At 39.6% G+C, this 25,552-nt stretch overlaps 1 protein-coding gene across 1 annotated transcript in view; it reads right to left on the bottom strand.

The window, feature by feature from the left end:
* LOC103471065 (mitogen-activated protein kinase kinase kinase kinase 4-like) overlaps nucleotides 1–25,552 on the bottom strand; it is a 65,035-nt gene that overhangs the window by 9,109 nt on the left and 30,374 nt on the right. The window contains exons 9-24 of the mRNA XM_017307005.1: nucleotides 24,674–24,752; nucleotides 22,241–22,413; nucleotides 17,987–18,059; nucleotides 17,652–17,781; nucleotides 14,658–14,765; nucleotides 14,267–14,401; nucleotides 11,178–11,243; nucleotides 7,876–8,214; nucleotides 6,309–6,443; nucleotides 6,095–6,229; nucleotides 4,292–4,362; nucleotides 3,404–3,483; nucleotides 1,621–1,706; nucleotides 1,310–1,404; nucleotides 1,031–1,115; nucleotides 758–956 (exon numbers count right to left, since the gene is read on the bottom strand). Coding sequence (XP_017162494.1) covers nucleotides 758–956; nucleotides 1,031–1,115; nucleotides 1,310–1,404; nucleotides 1,621–1,706; nucleotides 3,404–3,483; nucleotides 4,292–4,362; nucleotides 6,095–6,229; nucleotides 6,309–6,443; nucleotides 7,876–8,214; nucleotides 11,178–11,243; nucleotides 14,267–14,401; nucleotides 14,658–14,765; nucleotides 17,652–17,781; nucleotides 17,987–18,059; nucleotides 22,241–22,413; nucleotides 24,674–24,752 — 1,989 coding nt within the window. The remainder of the gene's footprint in view (nucleotides 1–757; nucleotides 957–1,030; nucleotides 1,116–1,309; nucleotides 1,405–1,620; nucleotides 1,707–3,403; nucleotides 3,484–4,291; nucleotides 4,363–6,094; nucleotides 6,230–6,308; nucleotides 6,444–7,875; nucleotides 8,215–11,177; nucleotides 11,244–14,266; nucleotides 14,402–14,657; nucleotides 14,766–17,651; nucleotides 17,782–17,986; nucleotides 18,060–22,240; nucleotides 22,414–24,673; nucleotides 24,753–25,552) is intronic.

Raw genomic sequence — 25,552 nt, 5'->3', positions numbered from 1 at the left:
TTTTGACAACTTTTGTTATTACTGAATTGGTATTACTACACCACTACCGCCCTCTGGTGGATAAATGGAAGTGATGCCACATATTGTGTAATTCAAATACCAAAGAAACCCCCAAACAGTTAGTACTTCTCACATCTATCAGAATCAGACAACAGTATCATCTACCGCCCAATTTCCACTGGTGTTATTTATCCATTTACTCTACAATAAATGAATGGCAAAGATATAGAATAAAAATTTGTCAGGGAAATACGGTGGCCCTGAAGTGCAATCCACTTCAACAATTCACTAAGTTCAACTACAAATTGAAGAGCACAACAGCATTAACTAAGCACAACTACAAATTAAGAAAACACAACATTAGCARAATGGAAGAGGCAGGTCTTAGWGGGAAAGTGGGAGAGAACAAATTCAGTTTTTCTGGCATTTGCTTTCCCTGTTTAGATGAGCAAAAAGTCACAGWATGTACTGTCCAAACTGTGAAAAAGAACGAAGCYGAGCTCCGTAGTTTGTCCCAACTCAAATTATTCTTGGATATGTTAGTTGCATTTGTATCATTGGTAACAAATTTTCAACAAAAGTGCTAAAGAAAGAATAACTTTGGGTTCTAAAACCAAAAGCTCCGTCATTAATCAGTGATGTCTTAGATTTCCCACTGAGACCTACCTCTTTAGTATCTTCTTAACTTGTAGCTGTGCTTAATGTGTTTTTGAACATGTGTTTTTTCAATTTGCAGTGGTTAGTTGATGTGGTTTGCGCTTCAGGGCCACCTTTTGGTTTCGTTTGACTGAGCTCACATGCAGATCCTGCAGAGTCGGGGATCCGGGAGCCGTGGGTGAAAGCGAGTAGTTCAGTTCTCGTGTGCGGTGCTGGCTCAGAGCGTTGTGCACCGGACTGGAGGTTTTCTGCAGGAGGTCCGGCAGCAGGTAGGTGTCGTCCGAACCCAACCGGGACATCTGTGGAACCGAGAAGAACGTCAGGAGGCTGGATAATYCTAGAAAAGGGAGTTCATCGTTGTGTTTGTAGGTGCCTGGTTAAGATTGTGGTGGGGTTGCAGCACGATGCCGTCGGGGATTCCTCTGAAGTACTTCCCTTTTCCGTTGGACAGGCCGGACCTTGAAGGACAGAGGTGGGCATTTCAGAACCGCGTGAAAGGATGTGGTTAAAYGAATCAGTCGAAACATGATCAACAATTAAATCATCAAACTTTCAGGAAAGGCAAATTATTTTCAGGTATTAAAAAAAAGCCATAGATGGTACTTCTCGGGGTTAAACCTTCTCAGAAATATYAAATCCTGCAGCCGTTCACCTGGTTCTTTCCTCATCGTCGCTGCTGCCAAACTCGTCGCTGGACGAGGAGTACTCGGTGGCCTTGTTAYGCCGCCCCAGAACAGCTTTTACTCCCTTTGTGSAATGAAAACATTTGAGTCAGAATGGCAAAGAAAAAACTAGACGATTAGACACAGATGAAGCTAAAAACABGACTAAAACAACAAACAGAATCTGTTTACATTTGGGYTGCATGATAATAAAACTGCAACATTTTTTTTGTTCTCTAGCGTTAAAAAACACATCAAACCTAAATAATAGCAAGATGTAAGAAAAAAAGGGGTTATTTACTTGTGCATGTCCACTGGATGTGTCGTCAGTCTGCCTKTGCTGCTGCAGGCGGTGCTGCAGCAGAGGACTTTCAAGCTTGAACAGGCCTGAAACGTACAGACTGACTTTAGCTTTCAAAACTCCAGATTCACAGTAGTYCAACTAAGAACCCGATGTTGATCGGATCTGGTGGATTGTTCAGCTTGACTAGTGACCAGAATGATGGAAACTGAAAAATCTGTTTTTTGGGTTTATTTGTAAACCACTCCATGTAAACCTCCATGCTACTACCAGGTGGATCTAACAGCAAAACTCCTCAGTGTGGAAGCTGTCACTGATTGAAGATGCCTCAAAGATGGGSGTTTTCAGTACCAAGGAGCAGTTTTAGATAAAGTGAACAGTGTGGCACACTTCCGCTAATGAGCTGAGAACACACCTCATTTTTTCGTGTAGCGCAGTAGCGTTTTTGCTAACTTTGAAAATGCTTTGCGCACTTAGCTTCCCCTCAATTAATTTTTCCGGATAAATTCCAAAGCGCTAACTTACTTGGCTGTAAGTTAGCCAAGTAAGTAACATCTAACAGAAGTTAGATGTTTATATTTATGATCATATTTTGAAATATGTGAAGGCCGTTTACACAGCATCTAAGTTTCCTTTCCTCACGTTCGCTCTGTTTCCCCCTGTCCCGCAGAAAAACTTTATTGTKCAAATAGAAAATATAGAACAAAGAAAGTACTTTTTCATCAATATTAAGTAATWATTGACTTAAAACAAACTGATATCTTGCTGAAAAGACACTTATAAKTTAGTTTTACCTTAATTCAAGTGTATTAAGATATTTGGACTAGAAACTAAACCAAAATACATGGTAAGATTTTGTGTTTTTGCAGTGTATTAAATGTGGAGCAGATTATCCTACACAAACAAGATATTTGCTTTATTTCTTTGCTTTGCTATGACTGGTTACAGATTCCACAGAGATCTGGCTTCTGTGGGCTTTGTAACAACAACARCAAACATTTCTCTTTATAGGGTTGTGATGCTATGACACTCAGCCAATCACAGCGCTTCATTTCTAAGCTGTACACAGATGTCAACCACAGCTGTCGGACAAAAGTCTGATATTATGCTTGGGGAATGTGCTAAAAGCTCAAAAAGAGTCAGATATCGAGTACGATGATAAGCCGTTATTTTGTCGAAACCAGAAGTTCACATGAACTGGTAACTCTAACTGAGCTGAAACAAGAGAAGTTTGGTCTGGTTTAACGTCACACAGCGAGGACAGAAACGTGTATGTATTAAATATTACAAAAAAGAGCTGAAGAAAATAGTGTGTATGTGTTAAAAATGTCAAAAACAGTGCTGATGCTTTGATGTCTAGACCAAAACCACGGATTCAGACTTTGATTTGAGAGATTGGAGAGAACAAAAAATGTTGTAAAATTTCACTTTTTTGTTCTGTAGGTATTTAAACTGTCAAAAACAAATTAAGAAATTAATGTGTTGGACTAGAAACCTGGGTTTTGATGTGTATAACAAATAAAGCATTTTTTTTTTTACAGAAATATATATATTTTTGTCTTTTAGTAGATTATAAAACAAGGAATACAGTCTGGAAACTCAAAATTACGAAATCCATGCTGCTTAAGACTGCATAAGAATCAGTAGTTACTCAAGTACAAATACTGAGTCAGTTTAGTCCAATAGACATAATTCTATTTTAATTTACCTTTATAAAAAGAACCACAAATTAAAATTTCTCATTTGAAGACCCCACAGAGCAGCATATCTGGACAGCACGCACCTGGGTGGTTGCTGCTCGACAAACAGCCTCCTTGAGACGCAGACCTTCCGCTCCGGTCTGCCACCGACACCGGACTGCCACTAGATGGCGACAGAGACACGCACCAGGGAGAGAGAAACGGAGGGAGGGGGGGGGGGGGGGGAGAAGAAAAGTTACGATCAACATCTGTGTCACAATCTAAAACAAATCCTTCACGCTGTCAGTGCAGAGGCCCCATTTCCTCACTGTTATTTTCATCTAATTCACGGCAATCATCCCAGCTAAACTGATCTGATCTGCTCATGGCCAGCTGCTCTCAACGGGAGGTGGAGGGGGTGCAAAGATTTGAGCTGGAATGTGATATATGGCCTCATAATAAATACAGTCCAAAGTAAATGAAAGAAAAGGGAGTTAAATGCTCACTGTAATTAAAATATATAGCATGCAGATTATATCTGGAACTAATAGCAGTTAGGTTATATAGCATTTAATGTGYTAGGGCAGAGACAAGAAAAACTAAAATATATATTTTTTAAATCCTATATTGAAAGATCTCTCTCTCTCTCTCACACACACACATGCCATACACCTGACTGGTCCCAGAACAAAACACTCATTTAAAGGGGCAGTATTATGTGTTTTCCAGCCACATAGTGTAATTTTATAGCAAAACCAAGTAACTATGTTATCTTCAGGTATAAAAATGCTATAAATATCAAATATGACTTAAAAGAAGCTTGACTTTGTAATTTAACACCTTGAAATTGGGCCTCTATCTCTTTAAAAACTCCTGCTCTTTCTTTCACAGCAATAAATCTAGCAACAGGAAGATACAGGTGCTACCAAATTTAAATATCTTTATATCTATTCAGAGATCTTGTTTCAGGAAATCATGAAGTGGAGCTTCACCTTGAAGCCGTCCTCTTGTGTCCCATCACCAGCTCTCTGCAGTAAAATTTTGAAGTTGTGCGTTCTGGGACCTGGAAGATAGAAAAGCAAAGTCCCCAAACTGGTTAGAGAAATATCATGTCGAGAAAGTCTCCTACGGTTTGTGGAATTAGCATCATTACGACTGCATTTTATTGTCCATTGTTCATTTTTTTRCCATCATTGTCTATTTGCTTTGTCCACCACGGCGTGTGCTACCCCCTTTCTTGGACAGGTCGTCCTTGTGAAAGAGGTCTTGATTTCAAAGATGTTTTTTTTTTATCTGGTTAAATTAAGGTTTAATGAAAAAAAAAAAGTAAAAACAAATTTCTGCAGCACATGGAAATCCTAAACCAGGGGGTTTGCAACCTGCGGCAGTTTTTTTATTTAAAAAAATAACATAGAATAAGATCGTGTGGTAAAGTTAGACCAAAATTATATGTGGAAAAAAACACATCAGCACTCCACATGACTGTGAACTCAACMAGCCTTACCACAAAACATATTCTTGGCAGTATTATTCTGGGTGGTTTCCTTCCTTTAGCAGAAGTTCAATTCAGAATTTCTATAGAGTCTTTTTGATCCTAAACCAAAGAAACCCCMAAAAAATTCTAAACGGAGATTTTGAATTTTTGGTTCTACAAAATATTGACTTTAAGATTTGAAAACGAAGGCACACCACACTTTTCAGATCTATATTAGTAAAAAAAAACAAAAAAACCCCGATTGAAATACCTCCCAGTTTGAAATTATGAACGACTTTGTGTTGGTCTGATATGTAAAATACATCAAATTATATCATGTATTATTTAAAACAACCTACTTTCAGCTTCTGATTTCAATAAAAACATCTATCTGGGCCACCAGCAGGCGACCTTCTGACCGCCTGCGTCCTGGGTCACATGACACGCTAACAAAGAGGAAGACACGCCCGACAGTGAAGAAAAAGAGCTGCGGGAATACCTATACAAGTATACATCTTACAAGTTGCCCGCACCCTACACACACACACACATACACACGCACACAAAGCAAACAGGGTATTTTCTGCTTTCTCTCCAACTACACATGCAGGTTAGAGCGACACTTCTTTTCTTTGTTGAAGATTACAAAACGCCTTAGTGGGGGATTTTGTGAGAATGTCTTTAGGCAGGAGCAGAAGACTGTTCAGCTGCTAAATTGTTTCACTTTAGACTTTTAGGATTCTTTATGCAGCTGATCCCCCTGAAGAAAGTGTTTTCATAACCTGCTGCTGGTTTTGCACAACCTCCACGGTGTAAGAAAGAGCATTGACTTATTAAACGCTCCATCGGCTCCATATGCGCTACTGTTAGTTCAGCAACACAACAGCAAACAGACCGAGCGCTCCCTGTTGCAGTTATTAGTTTATTTATCATCTCCTTATAGAGTTTGGTTGGTGACTTTACATGCAGCCGTATTTGTAGACCACATACTGGGGGGAGAAGAGTGAATGATTTGGTTTTTTGTACAGTGCGAGCGTTCGCGGCTAAATTACACCGAACCCGTCCTGTGGGCGCCACTTCCTCATCGCTGTATGACTGGAACACAAGACGCACAACGCATTCGCCGGTGCRCGTGTGATGCAAGTGACGTCCTGTGACTGGCGTGCCAAAACACGACGACTTCCTGTTCTTGTGGCGGCCGGCGGAACAAAACAAATCCCACATCTGTTGGGTTTTATGGCTCATTGGAGCCGGCCGCCGGACCTGCTGGAGAGGAAACCCCGACTGCGCTGCTGGAGAGCCGATGGCAGATGATACTCACTTTAGGYGGTGCCTCGGAGTCCCAGAAGACGTCATCGGTCGGGGATACGGGGGAGAAAGGGGACAGCGGGGAGATGGCCATGTCTGACATCGAGCTGCTGTGAGGGGCCTCGCGGCTGGACATGAGATTGGCATTCTAGGGGATTATTTATAAAGTTTAGTCCAAATAAATGATCACTTAAAGCCAAGAAATTCTTGTGTGTGGGTGTGCGTACCTGGCTGAAGTGAGCTCTCTGCATGGCGGGGGTACAAGGACTGGAGTTGCTTCCAGAGCCCAGCCTGGAGTGCATCTGACTGGGAAGCCCGGCAGCCAGCAGCACCCTGGCCAACTGGGATTCCTGGAGCTCCATCTGAAACCGGATTAACAATCCCTTTAAGACTTCTCTCTTTCCCATTGTGCGTGCACTGAGTCAGTCACAATGTGGCTCTCTGCAGGTTCCACCAACTCAACTTAGACTTTTTAAAACTACTATAAATGGAGTTTAAGACCTGCATCTCCATAGAAATGTACAAATAGAGTTGCACTTAATCACGATAGATGCAAAAAACTAGCTAGCTGGCTGAGGTATCTTAACAGTGATTTAATGGCAGCCTCAATCGTATCAAGTCACAGAAGGCAATTAAGATGTCTGAGTGTGACTCAAACCTGACAACTTGACAGAAAGTCCCTCGAGAAAAAAAACAGAAAAATAAAATCAAGTCACGCGAAAAAAAACCTCATAAMCATGAGATTAAATAATCGTGTCAAGGCAAAATTAAAGACCTGCCTTCAGTCACAGAATGCAAAGAAGATGTCTGGTGGCGACTCAAACTTTTGCCAGACAGAAAAAAAACTATACAGATCCTACCACGAGAAAAAAAACAAAAAAAACAACAACCTGCAATTAATGGATCTGAGGTAAAACTTACATTTTTCAAATGAATTTAATTTTATTCAGGGGTATTAGAGTAAAGGGCTCTGAGAATAATGCATCTTGTACATCTCAGATTTGAATTTGTGAAATAAAAATTTTAACTGTAATTGACTTCTCTTTCCATTTCACAACAGTGTCACATAAAATACATGAGGTCTGGCACTGCAGTGTGAAACCATAAAAAGGGGGTGGAAACTTCTGCAAGACACTGTAATGAAGGGCGTTAGGATTATTTATAACTCAGCCTATTGGTGTTGTTTTAAGACCTATATATTTCTAGCTTATAATTTTGTATTTTACATCACCATGTGGATAGGAGTCAGAAGTTAATGTTTTTTTTTTCCAATCCATGTTACTTTGCAGATAAAGTAAACAAATCCTGCAAGACATTACACTGGGAGCAAAACGTTGATTCCTGTAACAGGTGTCTGGAGATAAATGCTTCTGAAAATTGAAAAGTGTTTTTTTTTGTTGTTGTTTTTTTCAGCAGTAAACAGTTCCTGTCTGGTTTTGCGGAGGCGATAAGAATGGAGGTAAAAAAAACCCACGTGTTGAAACACCAGACAAACAGTCAGTGTGTGTCTGCGTTCGCTGGCATGAAAAATATCCTGACCAGATGAAATCATCAGCTTCACAGCAGAGCCCTGACTGTTTCCATTGGCTCACACGCAGACGCTGCAGCAACCACTTCCTTTTTGAATTCAAATTCTCTCTATTCCTTCTGTTTTTCTGCAGAATTTATTATTCATCAGCAGCAGAGGGGAGTTACTGGTGAGTAAGGTAGAATACAGAAAGAAATCGKAGTTCCTCTGAACCTAGAGAGGAAACGTAAGTGTGTTTCAGACATGATAAAGCGTTCTGAGTTTACCGCGGTGCGCTGGGTGTTTGCAGGGCGGCCAGGTGAGCCTGCAGCAGCAGCAGCAGCAGTAGCAGCGGCGGCAGCAGCTTTGTGGCCACTAAAAACTGATAACTTCTGGACTGGGGCCACTGGCACTTCCCTCTGCCGCTGTCTCTCCTTCTCCTTCTGCCTGTGGTCGTGCTGCAGTGACAGGAGCTGGGTTTGGTCTTTGGGCAGCGTGCGGTGGGACCTCCGGCCCGCCGAGGGCTGCTGATGCTKAGCCAGAGGCTGAGGCTGGGGCTTAGGCTGCGGCTGAAGCTGTGAATGCTGGGACTTGTGCTGAAGCGGCGGGTTGGGAGCCACGGCTCTCTAAGTGGCAGACACGGAAAGCAGCACACACAGACTGACAAAGACTGAAAACGACTGCAGCAAAGTAATATCTAAGTGAACAATTTTAACATGCTACATGGTTGTTAGGTTTTAAAACATAAAAACATGCCAAAAGTTGTCACACCTGTTGAACTTGTTCACATTTTAATATCACAACCACAAACCTCTCCGTTTTTTAATGGGGCTTTTTGTTTTGATTTTAGTTTTCTTATTTTATAAATAGAAATCTGACAAGTAGTTTCATTTTGTTAACGCAATTGTYCTACTGAGGTCCGTGACAACTCGGCTACGGATGGCAAGTACAAGAATCGTCTTTTCGTCTTCTATAGTGCGCTTGCATGACGTAACAATGACATGCTACGTATCTATAGTTCCTGAAATAAATTGACTTTTCAATAACATTACAATTTATTAAATGGGTTGGTAAATGTTGCAAAGTGCAACATGGTCCTAAATGGGACCATCTGACATTTTCTGTAATAAAAAAATAGGCTTTTGAGTTGATGAGAGAAAAATGCAAGAGATGATGATGCGTTTTATCTGTACTGCACGTCGCTGCCAGCTTTTGAAAACCAGGAAGAAAACAAAGCAGTGACATGACAGAAAGCTCATTAGCAAGCACTGGATCATTAAGCTGGGGAGGATGTGACCAACAGAAATAAAAACAAAACAAACAMACACCTAGACAAACATGTAGAGCAGAAACAGCACAGCCCCGAGCTAAAGAAGTCCTCTGTCTTCTAATTTAGCAGAAACAACTTTCTGCGCTACAAACGCAATCGCGCTACAAAATGGTAGACGTCCAAAATCAGATCATCTGGCAAAAAGGTACCACATGGTGTCGATGCGCATTTTCACTTCTCTGGAGGACGAACACCAAGACCACAGTGAGGGTTCTTCAAAGTAAACTCCACCAAGAGAAAGGTCACTGCAGGCCATCAGAGAGTCAAACTGGGACATGAGCAAGGCTTTCACACGTCAGACCGCCGAGGGGAAGATTTGGATCAACCCTGCSTTGGAGAGGAAAACGCCTGAGACCTAATGCAGTTTTCTTCTGTATGACTGGCACGCAGGTTTTAAATACCCAGCATGCTTTCCCCGTTGCTGTTCAGCATTGTTCGACACMGAGTGCGCTCAAGTGCGCTGTTTATTATTACAAGTAGAAAACATAAGAATGCGAGGGGGCGGGGTGGAGAGGGAGCCAAAAAAAGTTGCGAGAGCGAAAACACCATTAAACGAATACCGAGTCAGAGCATCTTTTTGGATTTGGTTAAGCGTTTTCTAATATTTTTCCTGCTCGTATTAACTTGTCAACAGATCTAGAGGTTGACTATAACCTCACTGACCTCCTTTGTTCTCCATAGTGATGGACTAAAGAATTAGGGTAGCATTACAAATTATTATGGAAATGTCTTGTAGGATAATTATAWGCATAATGTAAATGTTTGGACCAAAATTTTCCAAAACCTTTAAAAAAAGGACCGTTATTATAAAAACAGTCCTTTTTATAATAAAAATAACACAATATGATTAGTAAAACATGATGGTGGGATAATTACAGCATGAGCTCCTTCAGACTAGTCAGCAACAATTAGCAAATACCCGGTGGAACTGCATATCAGTTCATCATCATATAATGATGATGATAGGAGCAATGCTGAGAAAAACATTGCTAAAGGGTTAATAAAGGAGCGATTGTGGAGTTTCAGAAAAAGCATGAGTTTCTTAAAGAGACAGAGGCCCAATTTCAAGGTGTTGAATTCCAATGTCAAATTTCTTTTAAGCCATATTTCACTTAAGTTACTTTAGTTACCATATTGTGCTATAAAATGGCACCATGTGCCAGGAAAACATAATACTGCCCCTTTAAGTTTAATTTATCATGGTTCATTTTTGACACCACATAAATCTGAACTCTTAGCAGTACCGTACGACCCAGTTGAGATCCATATGTACATGTGTAGGGTTGCAGGGAGTCACAGAGGAATTAAAAACGGTTAGTAGATAAAAAGTGTTTGCGTATCAAAAAGCGACGGTGAATCCAGGCGAGTTTTTTTTTTCTGATAAATCTGTGCGTCTAAAGCCTCTCCSGSTGAGATCAGAAGGTACGATTCTGGGAGTGGAGTTAAAAGAGACACGCTACAAGTAAGAAAGGTTTCCCACTGTGTCCGGCTCAGGCAGGGATGGACGGAAAAAAAAAAAAAGGCAAGCGAGAGGAGGGGAGGGGAGGCGGCACGCTGGGCTCAGCGGAGACAGGACGGATATGAAGAGCGAGGGTTTAAAACAAAAGTGATGGCATGCTGTGATAAACACCGGTTTAAAGTGGTGGTAGAACACTKCTCCCCCCCATSACCGCTGTCCCACTCAGTCTGCACAACAAAAAAAACCAAAACATATCAAAAGTTGTTGAGCGTCTGCTTCGTGGAGATCTTCGACAGGATAAATCCCCCCCCCCCCTCCAGTCTATTTATAACACTTTCAATTACAAGCGCACAATTTYACTGGGTTTCCCTTTCATGTTTCTGCTTAGCTTCACCCGCACGCTTCGTTTTTATCTCCCATCTGTCCGAGTCGGGGACCAAAACATTCAAGGCTTTTCTCTCGGAAATCAGCCTTCAGCGATTACACAAAAGAGAAGAAGTCGTCGTCTCATATCCGACCCGATTAAAAGCTTTTGATGCATAAAAAAAGTGAAAACGTAAAGAGAAACTCAACTCGGGGCTCCATGCAGTCCTGAATGGAAATGGCAATTATCGTCTTTAAAACCACAGAATGAGGTAAAACTAGATGAACCCCCCCCCCCAAACTAGTGGTCCATTAGGTAGGAAAAAGTGAAAAAATAAATAAATAAAAGGAGAAAAAAAAAGTATTCAACTCCTTTGTAGCTGAATCAGAGGAATTAGCACCATGTAATTGGAAAAGCACAAGAAAAGCTTTATTACCTGCTCTGCTGTGGAGTCTAGAGGCCTTACTGACACATTGTCACTCCGCTGTCTGCCAGCATGATCCTGTTCAAACACACACGGACACGCACTTTTAAACAGGCAGCCATGCGTTAAAAAAATAATTAAATTAAATAAAAATCCATCAGTATGTCCATTAGAATTAGAATTGCATTAGAATTTTACAGATTTTTTTTAAACTTAGTTTGAAATCTAMACTCCCACCGTCGTGGATTTTCCGTTGATCAGACCTGAACGCTGTAAACAGCGGTTATAGTAATTGGTAGGATTCTGAGGTGGGAACTAAAATATTCAGCGTGGAGCTTTTTAGCCTGCGCTCTCAACTCTAAATATTTTATTGTGACCTCATTTTTGAAAATTTCTCCTGAAGCAGAAAAAAAAATAAAAAAAATAAAATCTAAACACCCTAAAGTGGGCATGTTTTTTGTAACATTTACGACGGGTAATTACCAGATTTAAATGTTTGCAGTGATTGCACCGCTGCTTTTAAATTGTGTTTGCTTGAACCTGAGGGGTCACATTYGTCAGAGCTTAAGCCGTGGCGGCGGCTTAGCCCTGATCACACAGCTGCGGTGGGAAAGTGTAAACTATCGGGGATGAGGTAGGAATCACAGGACCTTTACAGCAAAGAAGCGTGAAAGAAGAAATTACGTCACTAACAGACACATGCTGGTTGAATTAGAAAGCTTTGTATAATCATCATCAGGATAACCGTCTTTTCCCCCCATGTTGGAACAATAATAAAACTGAAAACCAGAACTGGACAGACAGGATTTTCTGTGGATTTTCTTCAATCYAGACATGGCCAAACTAAATGTACAGACTCAAATATATAGAAGCAGGTTTACTAAATGAGCTTCTGCTCTAATTCTGGTCGGACATTTGGCCTCTTTAGCTTTGGCAGATCGGGAAAAGTTCACTTGAACTGATAGGTTTCTAGTTCAGATAAAAGTTTTTAATATTACTAGTTTTCAATCGAGTTGAGGGCTGAAAACTCAACGCTGGCCTGCTTTCAGGACAAGCCAAAAATTAGAGGATGAGTAAAACAACTGGACTTTAACTGGACACATTTCTCCTCATCTAAGAGAGACGGTCAGAATGCCCAGGTAGAACAGCGCAGTGGGAGGAAACAGACTTGATTAAAAATATGACCTAATAACTAGCATTCAGACAAAGTTTACAATACGTCCAGCTGCAGGTTGTATGTCTATATAAAGGAAGTCACACTTCCTGTCCTGATAACAAGCCAATAAGGACAAGGAGGATCTGTGGACTACATCGGAGACGTCTGTTTCAACGTTGTCGTTTCCCTTTTTCCTGTTAACACTTGCTTAATCAAGCTTCCCCTCCCTGCTGACACACTTCTGGTTGCTGTAGGAATTGATGTGCAAGATGGTCACTGCACCATTTCACATCTTTATCTGACAAAACATCACATCACACACTCACTGAGCGTGTCACGTAATCAAATACTGATGCATTAAAACTTAATGAAGCACCATGCTGAAGTCGGTGACTGCTTACTGCMGCATCTACGATGAAACTAAACATACAGAGCATAATGGGATGATAGATATTTCAGGAGGGTCTATTAGGGTGAATTCACACCAGCTCTGCTTTAACTGAACTCTAGTTCGTTTGTCTGGAAAATCCAGTTTTTTAGGTGTTAGTCCTAAATCAGAAAAGAAAAGTGACCTCTGGTCTGCCTAAAAACCTGGGTCTCGGTCTGGTTGAAATGAACKCTGGTGCAGTTTGAATGTATATGTGAAAAAAGCAGGAAGTGGACTACAGTGCAGGGCATTCTGGGAAAAACAATCTGATAAAACGTGCGAGTCTAGCACAACCAGGAGAATCCAACTAAATTTCTGTTTACATTTTGTGAAGAAGAAAGCTGTGCTCGTGTCTTCAGAAGTTTTTGTGTCGTTTCCTTCAGTAGTTCTTGGTGTAGCGCCACCACAGGCGAGGAGGGGAACAGGTTTTTCAAAGGGATTGGCTTGTTTGACACAATGCATAGTGAAAGAGAACCACAGCAGCTGCAAATGCAACAAATGTTGCAATTTTGGTCCCCAATCAAACTGAGTCTACCGGACTACCAGGTCTGAAAAGACCCTGAATGTAGACCTCCTGAAACCCAGCGGTCGGTCTGCATCATTGGACAAGAGCAGTGTTGAAATTATTGGCAGAATAGGAAGATTGGTTTCGGCTGTCACGCCAAGTTGTTTGGTTTTTGTTTTTTCCAACACATTTTCAAAAGAAAGTTGGAATTATTTCTACGGGTTGACTTACATTTTGAGAGAATGTCAGATATTTTGTAGAAAATGAGAAGATAAACTTTTTAATTAGAAACAAAAGAAAAATAACCTAAACTCATTCTGTGTTCTGTTCCTAATGTGTGTGTTTTTTTAAAAATGAATTTCAGTGTTCTAAGTCGAAGTTCAAGTCATGCATCTTGCTACATGTCTGTCATGTTCACATATATATGCCACTTCCTCTGTGCTGGTGACATATGACACAGAGCGGCTTCCTCATTCTTCTCCTTCAACCCAACTTCCTGTCTGTATTTCTCCTCTGCTGAGATGTTGAGAAGGCTGATGGGTAGATCGGGGGATGTGAGGAGGACGACCCAGTTATTTTCACGACTCCGTGTTTTAAATGTCATATCTTCTTCTGGAGTCGGGCATCTGATTATGTTCAGTTTAGTATCGTTTATCATATATTGTGAAAGATTTCTCAGTACAATATGAATATTGATTTATAGTTGTACAAATAAATTCCAATTAATAATGTTTTATAAAAAACAGAATACCTATACATATATATATATATATATACACATTTTTATTTTTTTTACCATTTTTGCCACTTTTTGTTTCACAATAGCAACAATAAATATCAGTAAATTTTAAAATATGATAACACCCAATTAGAGTGTGCAGCTCAATGATATAAATAAATTTTTTTTTAAGTAATTGGTGTCCTCAGGTAGACATGCAGTGATTGGATATTAATATCTGTATCGGTCTTGATATTGAAACAAATTCTAATGGGGTATTGGTGATAATCTTTACCTGTCTCCTGTCACACTTCCTGTTTTTCTCCTCCAGTAGGATTCTGTTGTCATGGAGATCAGACTCCTCCCCCATAAAAACCTCCTGAAGCTCCGCCCACTGAAAGGCACACTCCGTCAGCTGCTGCTTCTGCTGCTGTGGAGTGCAGAGGCATTGAATGTTTCAGATACYATTTTGTTCTTTTAGCGTTTCAACATCAGGACTCGAGCTGTAGTCTTTTTTCTTTTCTTTTTTTTCTTTTTAAAAATTAAAACAATCAGGTTGCAAAAACACTTTGGCCGCAGCAGAGCAGCTGACGTGAGCTGCTTGGTGACGATGATAATGATGGAAGGCGACAGATAGGGTTCAGAGGTTGGAGCCATGTTGAATGCAGATAGAAACTGTGACTCACATTCTCCAGCTTCTGCCGCTGCTCCTGCTGCTGCTGGATCCGCCTCTGTCGGTCGGCCAGAATCTGCTTGATCCGCTCCTGCTCTGCCAGCTGCTGCCGGTGCTGCTGCTGCTCACAGGCCAAATTCAGGAGTTCAGAAAGTTATTCTTAAAAACAGCAAGTCCGATTTTACTTCCCGTTTCATCAGGGATGTTTCTAATGCGTAACTATTAAGAATATTAACTTGCTCTGTGATTTTAAACCATGTAATGTTTACAAAAGGATTCACAACCCCTGAACTTTTTCGCACTCTCACTTTTAAATTTAGATTTTTTGTTTAACTAATCATAGCTACTCAATAACATTTGAAGATGCACTGACCTTTTTTTTTTCACTTCCAATACCGATATCTGAGGTGTAGTATCGGCTGATACCAATCCGATACAGAAAAGCAAAGCTGATTTCACTTACAGACATAAATGTTACAAATTACAAATGTATTGGACAACATCTGCACCAACTCAGCACACTTGAATACATGCATCTCCACTTTTAAGTTTGACCTTTTTGCTGTTTCCTCTGACTAATAAAAGCCACTCGATCACATTTTCACTTCCACTTAGGATAATCTTAGCATTTTAATTTTGCAGTATTATTTCATTTTCTCTATTAGTAACTTTGGTAATTTCCAATGTTATTTTTTTTCTTGTTTGMTGTATAAACACAACAAACAAGACCCACACATTTTGTCATCTAATTTTACCTAAAGATCCATTACTTTATAGCCGCTTGTCATCTTGTGTTTTTTAACTCCACACAGTGTAAATGAGTCATTTCTCAGGTTTCTTATAGATGGAATAAAATACCTGATGTTGAAGTAAAACACTAAAGTCGACCACAAATTAGCACTTATTTAAATCACTATGTTGATTGATTGATTTATTTGTTTTAGGTTTTGATTAATTCAATTGCTAGAAATCGTATTGTTCTATTCTTAGCAGCACTTTGCGTGGCTTCCTGTCACTAATCCCACCTGCCTCTTAATGCAAATCCGTCTGCTTACTGTGGGCGAGAAACTCACTTTCAGAACTAGTTCACAGAACCCAACTTAAAAACAACAACACACATAAAGCAACAAGAAAGAAAAAGAAAAACCTGCTCAGACATCTGGATCTGATGGATTTCTGCTACCACTGCCATCCCCAACTTTGTTCTTGCAGTAAGAAATTAAAAAACAAAAACAACTGAGGCTTCACTCCACTCATTGAATAATCTTTCATCAGAWCGCTCTGGCTCAATACAGGCAAAATTGTAACAGTTTCAGATTCATGAATACCCACAGAGATCCAAACACACACGCACGCACGCACGCACGCACACACGCACACACACTGCTGGTTACTGATTGGTGTTAATTGCTGACCCATGTTACAGTAATGTGGTTAACTCTGCTGAGACTAGAGAGATGAGGACTGAGCATGTGCGAGCTTCCAGTGGCGTGGCGTCTTATCTTTGTGTTCAGATGTTACACCCAGAAAATGTTTTATCTGCTTCAGCATCATCATGATGTTTTTGAGCTTTTTAGCTCTGGTAGGCGAACGCTGTGTCTGCTGCTGCTGCTGCTACCACACAGGAGAGGGGTTTAGTTAGTAATGATTTTAAGGGGGGAAAAAAGAGGATTATATGTTCATTTTTTCTTTATTTTAAAATAGATGGGATATTTTTACTATAAAAAAAAACAAATTAAATTAAAGTGGTGAAACTAATGAGTGGGAATCGGGACAATATTTCACAAATTGGTTGGAGACATTATATTTTTTGATGCGTCATTTAGAAATGTGTGGTCTGTTTCCAGATACAGGTTTTTCTAGAGGTTCAGCCCATCAACACCAATTTYAGCCAAAATGGGAAGTTTTCTTAAGAACTGCAGTATGAAAAAGAATTGAAGCATATTCAAAATAGTTTTTACAGCTTTACTGATATTGGAAGCAGATATTAATAGTTATTTTTTTAGGAGCAGAGGTGACTTCACACCGTGTGCGAGGGAGAAGAATTGCTATAAAACAAGACGATTATTATGGAGTTGATAGCTTAAACCAGTAGTGTCCAGATTGTTTGCAACGTGGTCAAAACAAAACACACCTTTTTTTCACTCCTCAATAATAAACTAAGTCTACAATAACTCTAATTAAACATAGTTATAGTTTAACTTTATTTCTGTAATAAAGAGACGTTTAAAWAATTGTAGATCCAAAACTTGAAGAGTTTTTAAAAGAAAGACATCCAGTTTGCAAATTCTTTTGCAAAGAAAAAGATTCRCCCTCTACTCAGCTATGAGAATATGGCTTAGGTCACTGTCTCTTCAGAAATGCTTTTTGTATTAAGGAAGGTTGAACAAATGAATTAAAAACAGATTTGGTTTCTCTAAAGTCTGTTTCTGAGTAGAAGTCAGTTGATAAATGTGGTTTTATTTACAAAAAAATGAAAGAGCAAAAATCATGGTTGTTAAAAGACAAACACTTTGTGTTGAACTAAAYATTTCAATTTGTCAGTAATAATTTTGCTCTAATTAAAGAAAAAAAAAAGTCTCCATCTATATCAACCTTTCTAGCRGTTGATACAAAGAAACAATTAAGGGGCTCCAAATGGCCCACGGGCCACACTTTGKTCACCCCAGGCCTAGACTGTCTTTAGCATCTTACTTTAGCAGTCAGCAGAGTTAGCCTTAATTATGTTGAAAATAGTTAACTTTTTCACTCAGTAAAACCTTCCTCACCAAAGAGTGCTGCTGGTAGTGGTTAAGCATGGTGTGTTCACTGCTTGGTGAAAGATAGGAGTTTTGAGTTTCTGGTTGCCCCGGTTACCAGTGAAAGCTGGTAACTGGGGCATCCATTAGTTTAGCTAACAACAGGAGTAAATTACACTGAGTGAAAAACAAAGTCACTAAGAAGAAATTTAGTTTAGGACAAACACAGATTCAGTTTCTCAGTATGAAGGTGTACGAAATCAACCTGCCTGTTGTCGTTGTTGAGCTCCTCCTCCTCCCCCCACATGACCCCCCTCTCTGCCTCCTTGACGATCTTCTGTCTGTAACCGTAGAAACTCCCGTCGTAACGTCCATTCCCCGGGAGCGTTCACTATGGAGCTGAGAGTGGAAAAATAAACAAACAAACAAACAAAAAAAGAGCGCGAGAAATGGTGAAAAAGTAAACAAACAACACGGTAGTGATCAGGTTAAAGACAGAGTGGGAGGGGYTACAGGACAACCCATCGGTCATCTGTTGTTGGACACCAAGAGAGGGACATAGTGGACAGAATGTCCACATGGACAAACCAAAACAGACCACTACCTGGGTTCGCCTTCCTCCTCTGCGACCTCATCTTCTTCATCCTCACTGCCGCTGTACTCATAGCCTGGATCCTCTAACAGAGAGAAATACAGAAAGAAAGTGGTGAAGAATTCAGCTTCACGTTGGTAGAGGCTGATTATCAGCTGCTCTGTGATTATCACAAACACACAGCAGCATCAGAACGGACAGATCCCTAACCAAGAAGAGCCAGAGCTGTAAAAGAATCGGTCCAACCCGAGGCGAGGATAATTATTGATTTGTTTTTTGTTTTGAACATCTGAAATACTGCCAAACTGGAGGCACGATCTTTCCTGTTTTATCCAGAGTTTTCACTCCACAGCRTTGTTTCATATTTTTATTTTTAAGTAGTTGTGAGAAACGGCGGATGAATGTGAAACTGCTGCTGCACAAGTTACTCAACATTTCGTTGCTAGGTAACCAAAAAGTGAGTGAGATAGTTGGCCCCACCAGCCTAGCTTATCCAAAGCCTTTCCTCTGTCTGCATTGCCCAGAATGCTGTGCGGTGCAGGATTAGAATTCAGTTCATATTCTATACATTTAATCTTCTATCAGATATATTTCTTTTTTTTTTATGATGCAAAGATATTTTTTTCATCAATAAAGTTATATARTGTTTTTCCAGAGACAAAAGAGATACACTTTCCCAAACAATGCGATACRGATTCGTTGCTCAAAGTTGGGAAGCAAAGAAGTAAAGTTTGTCCAAGAAAAACATCAATGACAGGAAATCTGGAGTCAAAGAGAACCTTTCCGATTGTTTGGGACATCTGGAAATAGAATTAGTCCTAATCCAAGTGACTCGAGTTTGTCACAATTCTGCCCAAGAACTTTGCCACCAACAAACACTGTGTTAAAGAACATCTTCTTCCAACAATCCGGAAACAATTTTGTGATGGGACTTTGTGTTTACGGCACGGTGGAGGTCCATGTCTCGAGGRAAAAGTGATAACAAAAAGGTTCAAAGATCAGAACACTGACACTTGGGATCAGTGGTGAGGAAAATCCCCAGATAACCTTGCTGAGCATCTGTAGTCAGTTCTCAAAAAAGCAGGTGGATAAACAGAAGCCAGAAAGCAGAAAAATAAGCAGATAAGCAGAAAAAAAAAACGGGATCAATTCCAAGGACTGATGAGAGAAGAGGTCACTGTTAGTCAAGACTTTATCCAGAAATAGATGCACAGCGTGTTGGATTGAAAAGCTAKCAATGTAAACAAAACTATCTGTGTCGTTGGTGTTAGGGACCTGTAACACCAATTCAGAAATCGATTGGAAAGTAAACCAATTTTGTTTGCTTCCCAACCAAAGCAAACAAAAGCTGCTTTGGTTGTGTAGCTGATCTAGCTAATTTTTGCTAGATCAGTTGGTCGGAAACTAAAAAATTTTTTTCCCCAGTCGCTAAACAAAGTAAACCCAAGCCACTTGACACTTCCTTTTCAAAAGGAAGACAGAGTCAGCAGATGTGCCTCAAAACAAATTCAGAGAAAAGATACAGATTCAAGAAGCTATTTAAAAGAAAAGTATATTATCCTGGACATGCTATGTAATGTCTGCAACTTGTTCAAGCTGACACAGAGCGAGATTTAAAGCAGCAAACAGGAAGACAAAAAAAGCAAATTTACTCAGTTTATTTGTTAACACTTTATTTGAAGGGGTGTGCATAAGACTGACATGAGATTGTCATAAACATGACAGAACATCTGTCATGAACATAAAGAAGTCTTTATGAATGTTTATGACTGTTGTCATGACACTTTTAATACAAAGTTGTTCTAAAGGTTGCATTGAAAGTCCATTAAATTGCCAACTTTGTGTAAAATTATCATAATTTATAAAATCATGCAAAGTTGGCATTTTCAATGCAACTTTTAGAGCAACTTCGCATTAAAAGTGTCATATTTTACCGACTGACACTTCATGACAACTGTATTAGCACTTTTTGCATTAGATTGAGATAGAAAAAAAACAGTTGAAAGTGTCAACTCTGTTATTGTCAATGTTTAAAAGTAATTGCAAAACCTCTGAGATTACCGTTTTAAAAAGGCTAGCCATGCTCCTAGCGCTATTTCCTTACTAAAGATAATAGTAAAAAACGGTTTAGTTAAAGTGTCAACTCGGTTATCAATGTTTAAAAATAATTATAAAACTCCTTTATACAGTGGCATCGCCTCTGCTACTAATCTAGTTAATGCCCATCTTASATCTTCAAGTAAAACTCTTAAGAGAATTCAGAATGACCTAAAACTGGTAGCTACATTCCTACTCAAAAGTATATTTCTTTTACAGCCACATATGTACACAGGAAGTGTTTTGTTGTTTTTCCTGAAGCCAACAGAATAAAATCATTGTTCTGAGGTGGKGRGGGGGAGATGAGGCTCTAGTAACAACATTTGGACAACATCTGCTGTGAGAGCAGCTCAGCCAAAAGCTGAACACTGACTTGACTCTCCAGATGTTCACATTAAAGGTAACACAACCCAGGTGGAGTTGGTTAAGGCAGAATGATAGAAAAATAAGGTCAACAACATTTCCTTTCCTGAACACTCTCTCTRCCCCAGTCGTGTTGTTATAAAAGTTTTAGGCTAAGTAGAGGAGAAAGGAGCAATTTGTTGCTTTAAATTTCATCGTTGGGTGATGCATCTCACAAAGCACAACCCATCTTTGTTCAAACTGCACCCCTGAGGACGCTCAAAGACGACAMATCCTCCCATGCATCACATCCGGAGAATTTATTTTTGATTTTGATTTTTTTTTTCCCAGCAGCTCACACACACAATAATGAGACAGGCATTTTATTTAGTAGGGCATGCACACTTAGACAGCTCTAAACACACACACAAAACACACAGAGCAAGCAGAAAGTCTCCAGCCATTTAGTGTGCTTTTGGAAGCTCAGAGATTAGAACCAGATGGCCATTCTGTTTCCTCCTTCCTTCCTCTAAGCGTTTCTCTTTCTCATCTTCCTTCTCCTGCCTTTTTTTCACCTCTGCAAATAAACTCTGATAAAACTGACAGATCTGATCAGGGTTTTTTTTCACAACGTGCCAAAATCCATCAGAAGACAAAAACGCCAGGCTGATGTTGGCGTCGCGCATCGAGCTCATCTAGGGAAAGAATGGGGATAAATTATTTTCACAACAGCGCTCCTCCCTCTATGTTTCACATTCCAGCTGTGCTGCCCTGTGTCTGTTTCCATCTCTCCAAAATCCCTGCTTCCTTCCTTCAAAAAGAAAAAAAAAAAAAGTAGCAGAGGATTGTGGTATCAGAATGTGAAGACTTTTTAAAGCTCACCAAGAGGAATAGTGTAAAAATGTGGGCAGCGGCTGCGGCCAAGTGAAACATTTCCCCATGTTGTAGATGAACATCTAGAGTTAGAGAGCACCCAAGAAGAGAAAGGAGACTCAAGTGGTGAGGGATTCATCTGGAAATAAATCCTTACACTAGCTGCGCTTCCACAAACCATAAAATTGCGCAAATTGAAATTACAAAAATAAATGTGCTGAATGGAAAAACCAATTTATAGAAAAAATTATTTCAATCAGACATTTTGCGATGGGATGAGGCAGCTTTTCAGTCACATATAAGTTGATGTATGTCGCAAAACTGCAATGGAAACACTTTTTTTGCATCACGTGAGTCATGTGACCAACAGTCAAATGTTACTACTGGCGGAAATGCCGAAGAAGATGAGAGGAAGTAGAAGGAGAATGAAGGTTTGTTTTTGTTTTTTTTCCAAACAATGTTCACCTCGTTCCACCAGAGCTCTCACAGCGACACACAGTTCATAAAAGTTGTGTGTCATTGTAATGTGTTGAATCCGTAGCTATTTTGTGAAATGACTGACTACAATTTCACCAAAATGGCACATACGTAGTCGCTCCCAAGTAGGTGGGGCTTGTCGTTACAACTCCTGAATAAGACGCCAACGTCTCCCCTGATTGGCGGATTGATGATGAGCTCTAGCACCATGGCTGGATTATGAATATATATGATGYAACTGTTTATATCCATCACTGYCACGATTTGTAATGTCTTGTCACATGCACTAGCTTATTCACATGATATTTTAAGTTGCACTTAATGGAAACACCTACTARCAATATTGTGACTTTTTTCGGCATAAGATTTTCATACATTTGTTAAGGAAATGCAGCTACAGACAGGAGTCAGGTCAGCAGCTGGGAGGATCTTGACAAAAAGACCTAAAAGACCCTAAAACGTTTTGGATCCCCTCACCCTTCTCTCGCTTCTTCCTGGTTCTGTCCAGGTGGTCCTTCAGCATGATGCGGACCTGCCTCTCGTTTGCCAGGTCCCTGATGAAGGCGTGCTTCAGCAGAGCGTCTGTGGCGGGTCGGTGGATGTGGTTTTTGACCAGGCAGCTGTCGACGAACGACAAGAAACGCTTCGACCTGCGGAAAGCGAGGCAAAGAAATGATTCAGAGGAATCTGTCYAACGTGTTGCACTAAMTGCTTGAAATTAACATTCTTTTTTATAATCATCTAAATTTAGCTCAGCTGCTGCAGCGTTTATTAGAGTAAATGTACCATGATTCTACAGTACATGGACCTTTTTCACATTTTATGTAAAAACAACTACACACTTCAATGTGCTTTGGAAAAAAATTATAGAAGAAACTCTAAAAATGTTTTATCTGTTTGTATTCTCTCAGTCGGTACTTTGTAGAAACTAGCTTCAGCTGCAAGTGTCATGAGGTACCAGCTCTTCACACATACACTGCCTATAAATTGTATTCATTCTTTTGAATGTTTTACACTTTTTATTGCTTTTACAAAACAATTGTGATCAGTACCATTTGGCTTTTTTTCTTTGCCATCTCTYTGTGGGAATYAAACATAAAAAAATGATTCTGCACAAAAAGACTGAAAACAGGAAAGGATTAACTGCCGAGATCCAAATAACTGAAGGCATCCAAAATGTAATTTGTGCCCCAATTTAAATTTACTTGATGTAGATGGCTCGATGCTGTTGTACGGATGGATTCTGTATACTGTTCTTTGTGTACGTGTATTGACTTGTCACGGTGTTGTTCCAGTCATGAGAAAAATGATTATATAATCCTAAATGAATTTGGACATGGATTGAATTTTTTTTGTCAGTTTTTGTTCAGGTAGCTGCTATGTGGACAATACACACAGATTGCTACTTTAGCAATGCTAGCAGTGCATTAGCGCTTTTTGCTAGCATTACTATGACTAGCATTTTGAATCATAAAAACTGTCAACCTGTTATTTTCCATCGTTTAAAAATAATGTCAATGTTTAAAAACGATTCTAATACTTTTTAGTGCTGCTTTAGTAATGCTAGTCTATTAGCAGCTTTTACTAGCTTAAAATAGCAAAAACTGTTGAACATGTCAACTGTTATTTTGTCAATGTTTAAAAATAACTRCAAACCTGAGATTGCTGTTTTGTAAGGCTTGCCATGCTACAAGCACTATTTGCTAGAATAAGATAGTAAAAAAAAAACTGTTTAAAGTGTTACATCTAATTTTTAATCAATGTTTAAGAATAAATTAAAAAGATTATTGGTGTTTTAGTAAAGCCAGTTAACATATTAGCACATTTTACTAACATAAGACAGTAAAAACAGTTGAAAGTGTCAACTCTTCTATTGATTATTAATTTTAAATTTGTTTGATGTACCATGACTGCTGATARTTGTACGGATGGACGGATGCTGTATGCTATTCTTCTAGGTTTAATTATGTTGACTTTTTTTTTGCTGTAACAATAAAAACCAAAAAAGCTTTTTGACAAAAAATTAAAACATTTGAGATAATGACAATTAAATAAGTAACATAAAATTGCATATGTTGCTTAATTTAGGCTAARAAGTTTAAATCAAGTTGTGCTCAAATACTCGTCAATTTAAAGACCGAGAAGTTTCCAACAAAAAAAAAAAAACACATCAATGTAAAAAGCAGACAAATCAATAATGAATACATCAATACCCGTGTCTAGWAGCTGTTATACATTTCCTAGAGTTGTCTGGCAACTTACCTCCAATCAGCTTATCATTCCTMTCASCACTCAGAAAAATATTGTGTAAATYGTAAAGTCGATGYGAGGCTTTRAGGCTAAATCTACCATCAGAGATTGCTGTGAGAGTCGAACGGGACTATTGTCTGAACAGGGCAGGGAAAGCAATGTGTGTGTTGTTGCTTCGTTTTTCCGCCTCAGGGAGGCCTCCAGGTAAAATCATAGCAAAGCTCTGCACTCCAAGACCTCCTGTAGCTATTAAAAGCTGCCGGGAGAAAAGGCTTTTCTGATCGTTTTAATAGTGAATGAAAAACAGCAGCTAGTGTCAGTCCAGAGTTCAATGAGAAGAGCTTTTCTATTATGCATGAAAGGGCAGGAAGTGCAAGACGAGTGATTGATGTAAAGAGGGTAAAAATCAAAACCCGATTTAGTTTCAAAGTTACAGCAGAAACACCACTGTAAATTTAATTCACACACAGGACAAATAACTTGCAGTGATCGTCACACGTCTACAAGCACTGAGCTTTTTGTGAAAAGAAACAGCTTGAATGTGTGTTGTCTGATASTCAGATGTACAAAACCCACAACAAAAGCCACCTGAGAGCCTCAAGCCTGCTGCCTGTTTCCCTGTGATGTGCGTACAGATGAGAGTTGTGTTCACAGGCTTACCACTTCTTCGATTTGAGTCTGGGCGCGGGGTTTCGAGGAATCAGAAACAGAGCTCTCATTGGATGCATGTCGCAGAGAGCTGCAGAGGGAAAGCAACAGAGTCGGACGTAGAACAAAGACAAAGGAGAAAAGTGTGTCAGAACTGATGAAAATGGATTTACAGAATCCTTGGAAGAGAGGCAGTGATTTCTGCACACTCTTTACAGTCACGTGAAAAAAACAACAAAGACATTAAAGCCTACTTCAGCCCAGAGATGACATTTCTAGACATTAAAGTCATTTTCAGGCCTTCAGGTTTAGATTACAAAACGTTGTCATGATTATTCTTTACTAGCAAAATTAAACATTTTTGTATTGTATTGTATCGTAACACAGAGTGTGTTACAATGCTGATATTTGAGAATTGACTGATATCGACCCGATATCAGCTTACTTATTTTGTAGCGTGGAATGTCAGAAAAGGTTTGATTTTTCCAATCATCAGCCCTTGTCCAYGTGTGTTTTTTTTTGTAGGTTTTGTTGGCTCTACTGGCCTTTATTTGAAAGTAGTTTGACAGGAAGGAGGGTTATGAGAGAGTGTTGGTGTTGGTGTTCCCGCTAAATCCTGAATATACCCAATTTGGATTGTCTTGGAGTTTTTATCGGAACCTGTGGGGTTTTTCCTGTCTGGAAACGAGAATACAACCTGCTGAATGTGACAGGTAGCCAATCAAAAAGCGYGGTGATGTAAGAACAGAGGGGAATCCCAAACAGCTGACATATCGCACAACTGARTCCGGTGGATATCGGAGATGATATGTGGAAATGTTTATTATTAAATCCAGTGGTGGGAAGTAACGACGTACAAGTACTTCGTTACTGTACTTAAGTACAATTTTC

The sequence above is a fragment of the Poecilia reticulata genome, linkage group LG10 (assembly GCF_000633615.1).
Source record: "Poecilia reticulata strain Guanapo linkage group LG10, Guppy_female_1.0+MT, whole genome shotgun sequence".
NCBI lineage: Eukaryota > Metazoa > Chordata > Actinopteri > Cyprinodontiformes > Poeciliidae > Poecilia > Poecilia reticulata.
This window is presented reverse-complemented; position numbering and strand designations above follow the sequence as displayed.